The 12,012-nt window shown below is 49.7% G+C and overlaps 1 protein-coding gene across 1 annotated transcript in view; it reads left to right on the plus strand.

Annotated features, from left to right (window-relative positions):
- TMEM189 (transmembrane protein 189) overlaps positions 1-9,618 on the plus strand; it is a 20,901-nt gene extending 11,283 nt beyond the window's left edge. The window contains exons 3-6 of the mRNA XM_014539656.1: positions 4,038-4,129; positions 4,528-4,672; positions 6,258-6,470; positions 8,619-9,618. Of these exons, the coding sequence (XP_014395142.1) occupies positions 4,038-4,129; positions 4,528-4,672; positions 6,258-6,470; positions 8,619-8,740 (572 nt within the window). The 3' untranslated portion in view covers positions 8,741-9,618. The remainder of the gene's footprint in view (positions 1-4,037; positions 4,130-4,527; positions 4,673-6,257; positions 6,471-8,618) is intronic.
- Positions 9,619-12,012: the final 2,394 nt, after the last annotated feature.

Here is a 12,012-nt window from a genome sequence, read left to right on the forward strand (position 1 = left end):
ATGTAATTATATATGTGTTTTCTAATGGTCTTAGGCGACCCCTGTGAAAGGGTCGTTCGATCCCAAAGGGGTCGCGACCCACAGGTTGAGAACCGCTGGTATAGAGCATCCTGTAGGAGCTCTATTAATGCCCCTGGACTTACTGAGGTGCAGTTTAAGGGCATGAAAGGGTGCTGATTTTAGAGGCAGGTAGACCTGCCTCTTCCCATGCCCTGGCTACCACTTCCATGTCATGGGACTCCAGGGTCGGGGGGACTTCTCAGAGCCCCTTTCCTTATCCAAGAAGAGGGGATAGTAAATGACACAGAGACGTGACCAGGAGCACCTGCCGAGAGGCTGGCTTTCACCAGGCGGGTTGGGTGATGTTTGCCCTGACCTGGAAGATTGAGGAGGAGCCAGCCACTCGGGGATCTTTAGGGAGGGGAGGGGTGCCGGCCAAGAAAACAGCAAGTGCAGAGCCCTGTCTCCTGTCTCCCTGGCCTCCCTGACTCTTGCCCAGGCCCACCCTCCCGGCATTGTCATTGAGAAGCCAGACGGCCCAGCCCTGGGTGGGGCCCTGAGTATACAGGCCCAGAGGGCCCTGCTGAGCCCTGGCCCTCCCCAGCCCAGCCACCTGTGTCACCCTATGGCTTATCTTTCAGCTTCCGCATTCCAGGAGGTAGTGCTTGTCCCGACCTGCCCGCCTGGCCTTGTCACCAAGAACTCGCAGGTGGCTCCATAGAGCTGTGTCTCCCTTCCCCCACTGTCTGTCCCATGTTTGATATCCATGGGGTGGAGGCTCCAGCCCTCTGGAAAGTCTTCATTCACGGCTACCCTTTAACTTGGGTCCAGATACTTGCAGGCCACAGTGACTTGCATGCCCACTCTTGCCCCCTCATTCATGACCCCCGTTCCGGGGACTTTTCTGCAGCCTCCACAGTGGCCCGGTGACCTGGTCTCTTGTCACCAAGGGGCCAGGGGCTCTAGCAGAACTCAAAGAACCCTTAAATGGCCTTGCTGGGCCTTGAACAAGTTCACCAGAGAAACTGAGTGTGGGGAGGGGGAGGGAAAGGGTGTGCCTGAAGTCACAGGACCCAGTGGACTACCTGACAATCACTGAGAACTGCATTCATTCCCTGCCATGTTTTATAGCTTTTCCTGCCTGTGTCTCTGCCACAGGCACAGTGAGCTCAATATCTGGTGCGTCTCTGGTTCCAGAGCTTGGTGCACAGTACAGGGTCTCAGAATGTTGCTTACAGACTAAATGACCGAATAACAACAGCATTGATAAGAATAGGTATGGAGGGGTTACTGTGTGCCAGGTACTGTACTTCGTGTTTACATTGATTAATTAATTCAGTGAGTATGTAAGGAACCCCTGATAAATGCCAGGAACCAGGATATAGCCATAGACAAAAGCCTAAAATCCCTGACCTTGTGGGCTGACATCCTTGTGAGGGACACAGTAATGAGAAAAATGAAGTCCAAGGTGACAGGCGCTTGGACAAAAGGAGACAGGAGATAGGAAATGCTGGAAGGTGAGAACGGATACAATTTTATTTTATTAGTTATTTTTTAACATGTTTATTGATTTCAGAGAGGAAGGGGAAGAGAGAGAAAGATAGAAACATCAATGATGAGATAGAATCATTGATCGGCTGCCTCATGCACACCACACACTGGAGATCGAGCCCACAACCCAGGCATGTGCCCTGACCAGGAATCAAATCATGACCTCCTGGTTCAGTGATCGACGCTCAACCACTGAGCCATGTCCGCTGGGCAAGAGCAGGTACAATTTTAGATCCGATGTCCTCGGAGGACTTTGAGTGAAGAACTGAAGGAAGTGAAGAGTGAACTGTGTTACATCTTGGGAAAGAATGTCCCAGGCAGAGGGGAAAGCAAATGTGAAGACCCAAGACATGTAAGAGTGTCAAGGGAAAGGGAACACACCAAGAGGACCGAGATGCAGTGAGAGGGGAGTGTGATGGGACTGGCACTGGGGTGTTACCTGGACAGGTGGTCACCTCTCTGCCTCAGTTTCCCCAGGTGTACAATGGTGATGGTTCATCCTGCTGTGTTAGATTTGATCCTCAAGGCTGGTTAAGAACCCAGCTCTGCCACTTGCCATCTATGCTACATCGTTCTAGTAACTTCTGTTCTCCAAACCTCAGTTCCCATCTCTATAAACTAAAAATAAAAATGGTACCAACTTCTAACAGATTATGAGAATTTATTGAAATCAAGAATGTAAAGCACTTGTGTCTGACACTGAGAAAGTGCTATAAGTGGTAGTTCCTCTTTTTTTAAATCATCATCATTCCCATCTATCTTCAAGAAATTGGGGCACAGAGAGGTTAAGGAACATGCCCAGTATCACACAGCTAGTGAGCGACAGCTGGAATTTGAGTACAGATCTCACAGCTCTTAACCTCTGTATCATACTAAACCAGGGGTGGGCAACCTTTTTGTGAGTGCGTGCCAAAACCAGCAAAATCTCTGACTCAAAATTCTTCTGCGTGCCAACCCTAATTTTTTGAGAACATGTTACACCTACTTGATATCTCTTAAGGTGTACATATGTGAAGAACCTTGAAGAAATAATAAAATTCATTCAAGCGACAAAAACACAGTATATGATGACGAAAAATACATTTATTTTTTAATGTATACATGTACACTGATAGTCCAATAGAAGACTTTATGACTCCATGTGATATTATCAGTGGGACTGTTGCTGCTGCATCACTGATGACAGAGATTTTACATCAGGTTTATATTTCATGATCTTCAGAGATATGCACGAGCTACTATTTTCATCCGTCAGGCTCCTCCTAGTATGAGACTTAACAAAATTCATCACTGAGAACAAAGATTCACAAGCATATGTGGATGAAACCAAAACACTGGTCGGATCTAGGAAGGCAGGGAGAGTTAAGGCAGAGGCATAGAAATTGCTCTTCCCCTCTCTGGTCAATCCATGTCTATGGTCTTTAAGATAACTTGTTATGTAAAATTATTTACTTATCTAAGATGCACCTACACTGAATTTATCTGAAAAATAAAAAAGTCGATATTAAGAAAAACATTGTAGCCGAACCGGTTTGGCTCAGTGGATAGAGCGTCGGCCTGCGGGCTCAAGGGTCCCAGATTTGATTCCGGTCAAGGGCATGTACCTTAATTGCGGGCACATCCCCAGTGGGGGGCGTGTAGGAGGCAGCTGATCGATCTCTCTCATCGATGTTTCTGACTCTCTAGCCCTCTCCCTTCTTCTCTGTAAAAAATCAATAAAATATATTTTTTAAAAAAAACAAACAAACATTGTAAATGGAAGATTATAAGATAGGGTTTCGCGTGGCAGCAAAAGTTACTGGCGTCATGTTTGGCACGCGTGCCAGGGATTGCCCACCCCTGTACTAAACCCTCAAGTGAGTGAGTGGTATTGGGGTCTCTTAGGGGACCCACTCCAGTTCTGAACCAATTGAGAACAAAGATAAGGAAAAGGCTGCTGGATGCCAAATTACCACGTGTATTGTTGATAAAAGCTAGGTAGGATTGGGGACTGTGGTGTCCATCGGCACCTCATGTACTTCTCTTTTTGTTTCATTGTTGAGTGTTACAGATATATCCCCCTGGAGATTATTACACCAACCAAAATAAGCCAGTGAAGTCCTTCCTGACACCAGACCCCAGAAGGACATTTCCATCCGGTCACCAGCAGCACTGTAACAGAGCGGGCTTCCCTGTGCGGGGCACCTGAGGGTCAGCTCCTCCCAGGGAAAGGTTAGGCTGATCTGAGCATGCCCAGTGTATTCTCTCCAGTCCCCACATCTCCCCTGAGGCAGAACAAGGAAAGGGCCAGAACCAGACTGAGGCTCCATTCACAGGAAAGAGAGCTCCCAAGTAGGGAAGGGACGGCCTCTCCCCTAACAAATGAGTGAATGAGCGAGCAAGCCAGTGAGTGAATGCTGGGCTCCCTGGTTTGGAGTGGGCAGATGGCGAGATGTCCCTGTGTGCCCCCGTCCCCCTCGCCATTCTCACTCTGGTCTTGTCCACAGTTGCAGGGGCTCTCATTGCTGACTTCTTGTCTGGCCTGGTGCACTGGGGAGCCGACACTTGGGGTTCCGTGGAGCTGCCCATTGTGGGGAAGGTGCGTATATTGACCCAGCCCCAGCCCGTCTCCTCTGGAAGGAGGTCGGGCTCTCTGACGTTGGGTGAGTTCCCTTTCCTGTCGGAGCCTCTGTTTCCCTGTCTTGGGGTGGGGAAGAGGGTGGAGCTTGTCTCATAGCCCAGGTGGGGAGGCAGGCCCAGAGGGGAGCCTCACGCCCGAGGTCCCTGCCAGGTCATTTCGACCTGTCTTCTGCTAGAACTAGACTGTGAAGGCTGGGCGGGGTCTGTGGCATCAGTGGCATGGTGGAATGTTCTGGCATCCCAGAGCCAAGGAGGTGAGCTCAAATTATGTGTGTGTTGGAGACTATGGGAGTGGCTGGCCAGCATAGACAGACTGGCTGGATCTGTCCCCACTCCCGCCTCCCTACCCCACCCCAGGCTTTCATCCGGCCGTTCCGGGAGCATCACATCGACCCAACAGCCATCACACGTCATGACTTCATCGAGACCAATGGGGACAACTGCCTGGTGACACTGCTGCCCTTGCTGAACATGGCCTACCAGTTCCACACCCAGAGCCCTGGTGAGCGTGCCAGCTGGTGGTGGGCCTCCAGGGGGCCACGGAGACAAACACTCATGTGTCCATGAGCCTCCTGCGGCTTGTGTGTGTGTTTGGGCCCTCACAGTGTTATAAAACATGTTGTTACCTTCATGTAAAATTGGGATATTTGACATAAAGGCCTGTGTTTCCAGCTTCTCTTAAACATTCCGATCTGGCCACCCTGGGCCCTTGTTCCACTTGTCTTCTTCACTGGGCTGGAGCGAAGTGCAGCTGCCACCTTTAGACAGGAATGCACTCTCCCCAATTTGCCACAGTCCCCACTACTCCCTGCTGTCCTACACCCCCCACCCCCTTGCGTATTTGTATGACCTGCCTAAGAGCTGGTTTTGCTGCCCTGGCTTAGTAGAAAGAGTATCAGCTGTGAACTCTGACAGTCCTGCATTCAGATCTCTGCCCTACCTATTTTAGGGAGGGAACTTGTCCCAGAATAAGTCACTTCATCTCTCTGAGCCTTACTGTCAGGTGGGGAAACGTCCTTCCTTTTCCAGGTCTTGTTTTAACAATTTGACACCTCACTGATCCTCAGAGCAACCTCCCTGTGGGTAGATGTGATGAGTATCTGTGGTAGTAGGTGCTGTGGTGCCCCTCCCACACCCTTTTCCCAAGGGGTGGAACCGTCCCTCACTGCTACTGTGAGGGGGGGCTGTTAACAACTCCCAGCTGCCCCTTCTGAGAATGGCTAGGGCAGGTCCCACCTCTCCCCTGAGGATAAGCCTAAAGCCAGTGACAGGAAACACCTACAGAAGACCAGCCCCCTCATTTCTGAATGGGACCGACTCTATGGAGCCATTAACACTCCAGAGTTCCCCTCAGGATCGGCTGAGGCAAGACTCCCCCCACCCAATCTTTACTTAGCTCTTCTCCTGTCCTGCTTCCCTCGTTCCCTCAGATGTTCTTCCAGAAGAGAGGATTCCCCTCACTCCCCCACTCCCCAATAAATCACAAAGCCCCCAAATCTTTCTCAGGCTGTGCTTCTAGGGAACCTGGACAAAGACTTATTTCCTTTTTTTAAAGTATATTGTGGTTGATTTCAGAGAGGAAGGAAGAGGGAGAGAGAGAGAAACATCAATGATGAGAGAGAATCATTGATTGGCTGCCTCCTGCACATCCCCTACTGGGGATTGAGACCAAAACCCGGGCATGTGCCCTGACCGGGATTCCAACCATGACCTCCTGGTTCATAGGTCGACACTCAACCACGGAACCACACCGGCTGGGCAACTTATTCCCATTTTATTGATGAGGAAGTTAAGACTCACAGAGCCAGGGTCACTGACCCAGGTTCATACAGCCAAGAAATGTCATAGCAGCGATCTGAGCCCAGTGCTGCGACTCCAGAGGCCACATTATTGTTATTTATGCTTATTCATTATCTGCCCACTGAGCAAAGGGGAGTCTGAGCTTGCCGCTGGGGCCACATGGGAGGCTGCAGGGAGGTCTGGGTGCTACCCTGGGATGGGAGCTGCCCGGAGCTGGTGGTCGGCCCCCAACCCCATGTGACAATTATGTGGGCCTTATGGGTACCCACCCTCTCCCCACCCTGCAGAAGCCCTGGAGCAGCTGTACCCCTGGAAATGCTTCGTCTTCTGCCTGATCATCTTTGGCACCTTCACCAACCAGATTCACAAGTGGTCGCACACGTACTTTGGGCTGCCACGCTGGGTCATCCTCCTGCAGGACTGGCATGTCATCCTGCCACGTAAACACCATCGAATCCACCACGTCTCACCCCACGAGACCTACTTCTGCATCACCACAGGTGCGGCTAGAAGGCGGCATAGAACAGGACACCCCCCCCTCCAGCTACAACTCCATCCTCAGGGTCAGGAGGGCACAGGTCACAGTGGAAGGTCATGCAGTCCTTGCCCTGTGGGAACATTCTCTCAGAACACATTTATTGAGCACCTACTATATGCCAGGCACTCTTCTAGGTGCTAAGGACACAGCCATAAACAAGACAGAACTTCCCCAACCCCACCTCATGGAACAAATATTTATTAAGCACCTACTATATGCCAGGCACTGCTCTGCTCTGGGCTTAGGACACAGCACTGAACAAAACTGGCAAAAATCCTGTCGTCAAGGCGTTTACATTCTAATAGAGGATATTCCAGACAATAAACAAGCCCTATATCTGATAGTGCTAACTGCTATGGAGGAAAATAAAGCAGGGGTGAAAGGAAATGGGGAAATTTTCCCTTTAAGTGGGGTGGTCCGGGAAGCCCTCACTGAGAACGTGACATTGAAACTGAGGGAGAAAGTCATGCAGATCTGAAAGAAGAGCACTGCCGGTTGCAGGAACAGTGGTGCAAAGGCCCCGAGGCAGGAGCATGCGCTTTTGTTTGAGGAGCTGCAAGGAGGCTATTGTGGCTGGAGTGGAGGGCTTGTGAGAGGAAGAATGACAGGAGAGAGGACGAAGTCCAGGTCTGAGAAATGCGAGGGAGGAAAACAGCAGGGTGAAGGGCAGAGAGACATGGGGTGTGGGGATAAGAGGAAGAATGACAGGAGAGAGGACAAAGTCCAGGTCTGAGAAATGCTATGGAGGAAAACACAGCAGGGTGAAGGGCAGAGAGACATGGGGTGTGGGGGAGAGGGGAGTGGCTGTTCATGTAAGGAGATCAGAAAGCTGGAATGTGGTAGGAGTGCAAATACTTGCAGATAAATAAGGAAGGACCAATCCAAGCAAAGGGAATAGCAAGTACAAATGTCCTGAGGCAGGAAGATGCCTAGAGTGGCTGAGGAACAGAAAGGAGGCACATATGCCATTGGTAATGGGCCAGTTGCCACCAGAGAGGTGAGGTGAATCAGGAGAGCATGTTTTCTAGGACGAGTTGGGTTTCTTCCAAGGTTAAGTATATAAGGTGCTATCAAGTCAGACCAAGTTAGGTTCACCTATCATCTCCTCCATGTGTGCCTGTAGAGGACTCAAGCCTCCCCGGATGTGGTGTTTTTCATCCACAAAATGGGTCTGCAGGCACTTCCTTCACATACCAGCTTTTTCTGGGTGTGAACGGCAAGATGGCAGATGCAAAGTGCTTGGCACATAGTAGGTACTCAATAAGCTACTGGGGCTTGGGAGAGGGATTGTTTTGTTTTTCTGGAGGCAGAACTGAGAGCCACAAAAAAAAAAAAGTTTGTTTTGCAAGTCATGCTCTTTGAGAGAAGGTGGAGGGGATAGAATTTAGGCCATTTAGGAGTTCAGTGAACTGCTTAGCCGGGCCTGGGATCAATCTTGGTTTGGCCTGCTACTAATTGGAAAACTCCCCTCTAAGTTTTCATTTTCTCATGTGGAAAAAGGGACTGATAATAGTATCTACCTTGTTTGGTTGGGAGATTGTAATGCAGATATGAAATAAAATTGTGAGAAATATGAACTGAGCACCTACTATGTGCTAGATACCATGGGGCATCTTGGCACTGGGGATGAGCAGTGAAAAAACATGAGGTTCTGCTGTTCAGAGCTGACATTCTAGTTGAGGGTTGGGGAGAAAACTCAACAAAATAACATGGAAGTGCTGAATTAATGAGATTAGTTACATTATCAGGAAGGCTATAAAGAAAAGAGAGGGGCATCACAGGCCTGGAGTGTGGTTTAAGTGGTGATCAGGGAAGGCTTCCTGGGAGAGGTGGCATTTGAGCCAAGTGATAAGAGATGCTGCCACTATGCTTAGCATACAGTAAGTGCTCAATAAGAAAGTGAATGAATGAGGGTATGAGGGCATGTCTGAGCAGTCCCTGAGCCCATTGGTGGGAGGCCCCTGTTCCTAGATTCCTTGATCAGTCCTTGTCCCCTCCCGTCTGCCAACCCACTCCCTATTGCTCCTGCCTCAGGTAGGACCAGCTCTCCCTCTATTCCCTCAACCGCTCCTCTCCCATTCAACCCCTTGGTGCCCTGTTTCCACTGCAGGTTGGCTCAACTACCCTCTGGAGAAGATGGGTTTCTGGAGACGCCTAGAGGACCTTATCCAGGGCCTGACGGGCGAGAAGCCTCGGGCAGATGACATGAAATGGGCCCAGAAGATCAAATAACTCCTCCAGCCTGCCACCTCATTGCCAACCTTCCTTGGCCTCCCCAAACCGAAGCCATCTGCCAAATTCCAGCCTTCCTCGTGCTGGCCCCTCCATGTGGAGAGGACGCCTCCTGAGCTGGGCCTGGGCACCCCCAGCCCACCCTTTGTGACACACAATACTTGAGCCACTGATTTTTCATTTCCCTTTTTTTTTCCGTTTCCTTTCCTCGGCCCCCTCCTTAGTTACCTGAGCTGCTCTGTCTGCCAAGCCTGACTGCAGAAAAAGGAGCCCTTTGGGTAGAGGGGAAGTTCACCCACTCCCCACACTCTGACCTCCCCCAGCCCCACTGGGCAGCCCTTCCGTGTGGCTGGTGTTAAGGCCACTAATCCTCTTGTCTGTCCCTCCTTGTCTTCTCCCAGTGGTCTAGGAGCCCCTAGGCTCACCTAAGTGTCCCTGGAGCATTGCCCTGCAAACTGACCCTAAAGGCCTTGGGGGACAGCCCCAGCCCAGCCTGTCTATTTAAGGATAGCAAAGTACAGCAAGGGTCTGAGGGCAGGTGGCCAGAAGAAGCCAGAATCCCCTGCCCAAGTCTGGACCTTCTCCGCCCCTCCCCCATCTGCCCACGTGATTCCAGCCAGAGCTGATGTTTCTACATGAAAGAAGGACGACTTCAGAGGGCACAGCCCCTATGATGGGTGTGATCATTTGGAAGGGGACACATATCCCCTCTGGCCAGGGGGATGTCAGAGAAGGAAGAGTGGGCTTTTTTTTTTTTTTAAAGGTGCTTGCTTGTTTAATGTAAATAATAGAAAGCCTTAATATCTTTTCTGTAACACGGAGTGATATTTTAATGTCATGTTTTGGATGTACATAATATATTTATAACAAAGCAGCAAGAGTCTACTTAACCTGGGCTGCCTCCTGTTTCCTGGTTGGCTGGGGGAGGGGTGTAAGAAGTTTGGAGGGTAAGGCCCCACCCCTAGCCTCTTCCTAGCTCCCCTCCCCACCCCCCAACTCTGGGGTCAGGATGGGGGCTTTGTCACCTAAGACAGTGAATTAATGTTGATATCCACTTCAAACACTTGGAGGGGATCCATGATTTGGTCAGGAATGGTCCTCTTGCAGGAGATCATGATGATAGAGTATTAAGGCTGATCCCTGTTAGCGAATTCCTTCAGCAAATGTTTATTGGCATCTAGTGTGTGCCAGGCTCTGACCTGGACCCTGGGGCACAGCAGTGAACATAAACAGAAAAGGACTTACCCTAGTGGAGATGACCTCCTGGGTAGAGGGACAATAAACATAAATAAATGCACATGGGCATTCAGATGTTGATTTGTAAAGAAAATCAAACAGCATAGAGAAAGCAGAGTGGGGCTGTTTGGCAGTGTGGTCTGGGATGGCCTGTCTGACAGGTGACATTTGAGCTGAGATCTAGAGGAGGATATGGAGCCAGCTGAGGAAAGAATTGGGGAAAGAGGTCTCTTGACTGGACAGCAAGTGCAAAGGTCCTGAGGCAGGAACAACTTGGGGTTTTTAAGAGAAAGTGTGATTGGACTGAAGTGAGCAAGGGGAAGGTGGAAGATGAGGTTAGAAAAGCCATTACACAGAACCTCTTAGGCTGAGGCAAGTGGAGAGACACGACATTTCAGACAAATGAGTATCTTGTTCATTCATTGAACAAATAATTATAAGGCATTTCCTATGTGCTAGGCACTGGGATTCAGTAGTGAACACTACACACATTACAATCAATATCGAGTCTGGGCTAGAGAATTTCTACAATATTAGAAGAAAAAGCCTGTTGAGGACAGAAATGACAAAAGACTCTTAGAGCAGTCACAGATAAAGCACTTTTTAAAAATTGTGACCCATAACTTTAATTTCCTTAAAGTTTGTCTCCCACTAGATTTTTGATTTGTGACTGTCTAAAGGGACCACAAAAGGAAGGGGTTTTAGAATTCATCAACTCATAAGTTACAGAAAACTTAAGCAAAAATAATTTTATAAGTTCATATAACTGAAAAGTTCACAAGAGGTTTTGACTTAAAGTTTGGCAGGACTCAGGGGCTCACATGACTCATCAGAACTTAGTCTCTAACTAGTTCTTGTTTTTCTCTCAGTTGACTTTGGACCTGCTCAGCAATCTCAGTGGGAAGTCTCCTTTCCAAACAGTTGCAGCAAAAGCCCCAGGGCAGATTCTCATTGGCCTGGATTGGGTCATGTGTTTATTCCTGAACCAATCACCTTGGGGGAGGGAGGGCATGGACTGGTGGAGAGGTGTTCTGATTGGCCAGGACTGAAACATGTTCATCTGGAATTGCAGAGGCAGGATCAACACTTCCCAAGCCACAGGATGTGAGGAGAGAGGGATGGCTCCCAAAAGAAAAGGTGTTATCAAAGAAATCCACAGTGGAATGGGCCGACAACCAAACCCTTTGGAGGGGCCAGAAAAGCAGTCTTGGGGTTTAGGTGTTGGTTTCCCACTCCCAGGCCTGCTGGAGAGATTTTCCAGGCCCTACCAACCTGAGTTAGTTCTCCTGAGCCAGCAAAAAAACAGCCTGAGTCCACAACGGTGAAGTGACTTGCCCACAGCTAGTAAGGCAGAGCCAGGCCTCACGCTCAGAGCAGTTCCATGCTCTTGAATTCAAAAATGTGTTCAAAACCAGAAGGAAGCATCGACCTATGAACCAGGAGGTCACCGTTCGATTCCTGGTCAGGACACATGCCTGAGTTGCAGGCTCGATCCCCAGTAGGAGGCGTGCAGGAGGCAACTGATCAATGATTCTCTCCCATCACTGATGTTTCTATGTCTCCCTCTCCCTTCCTCTCTGAAATAAAAACAAACAAACAAACACACAAAAAAACCAGGAGGTATGTTTTGCGTCAGGTCAGGAGTGTGAGGGTCATTTGTGAGATGGGGGGTGTTGCAAACAAGTGCCTTTATGAGAGCAGGACAGGGGAAATGGTAGCACCTACTGAGTACTTGTCATGTGCCAGACTGTGGAGAGCTCTCTACATCGGGTCCTATTAGGCAGTCCCTGCAGCTCTGAAAGGGGAATACACCCATTTGCAAATGGGGAAACTGAGGCAACGAGGTCATGTAACATACCCAAAACTAGTAGATGGCAGGGCTGGAATCAGCCCTAATCTGACCCAGAGCCATTGTGCTCTAACACCTGCCTGCGGCCCACGTGGGGAGGGGGAGGGGAGGAGGTAGGTGTCCCGTGAAACATGTGTCCCCTATGAGAAAACAGCAACAGGGCAGGATGAGAAACAGCAGCTGACAG

This window comes from Myotis brandtii, unplaced genomic scaffold (genome assembly GCF_000412655.1).
Source record: "Myotis brandtii unplaced genomic scaffold, ASM41265v1 scaffold225, whole genome shotgun sequence".
NCBI classification, from domain to species: domain Eukaryota; kingdom Metazoa; phylum Chordata; class Mammalia; order Chiroptera; family Vespertilionidae; genus Myotis; species Myotis brandtii.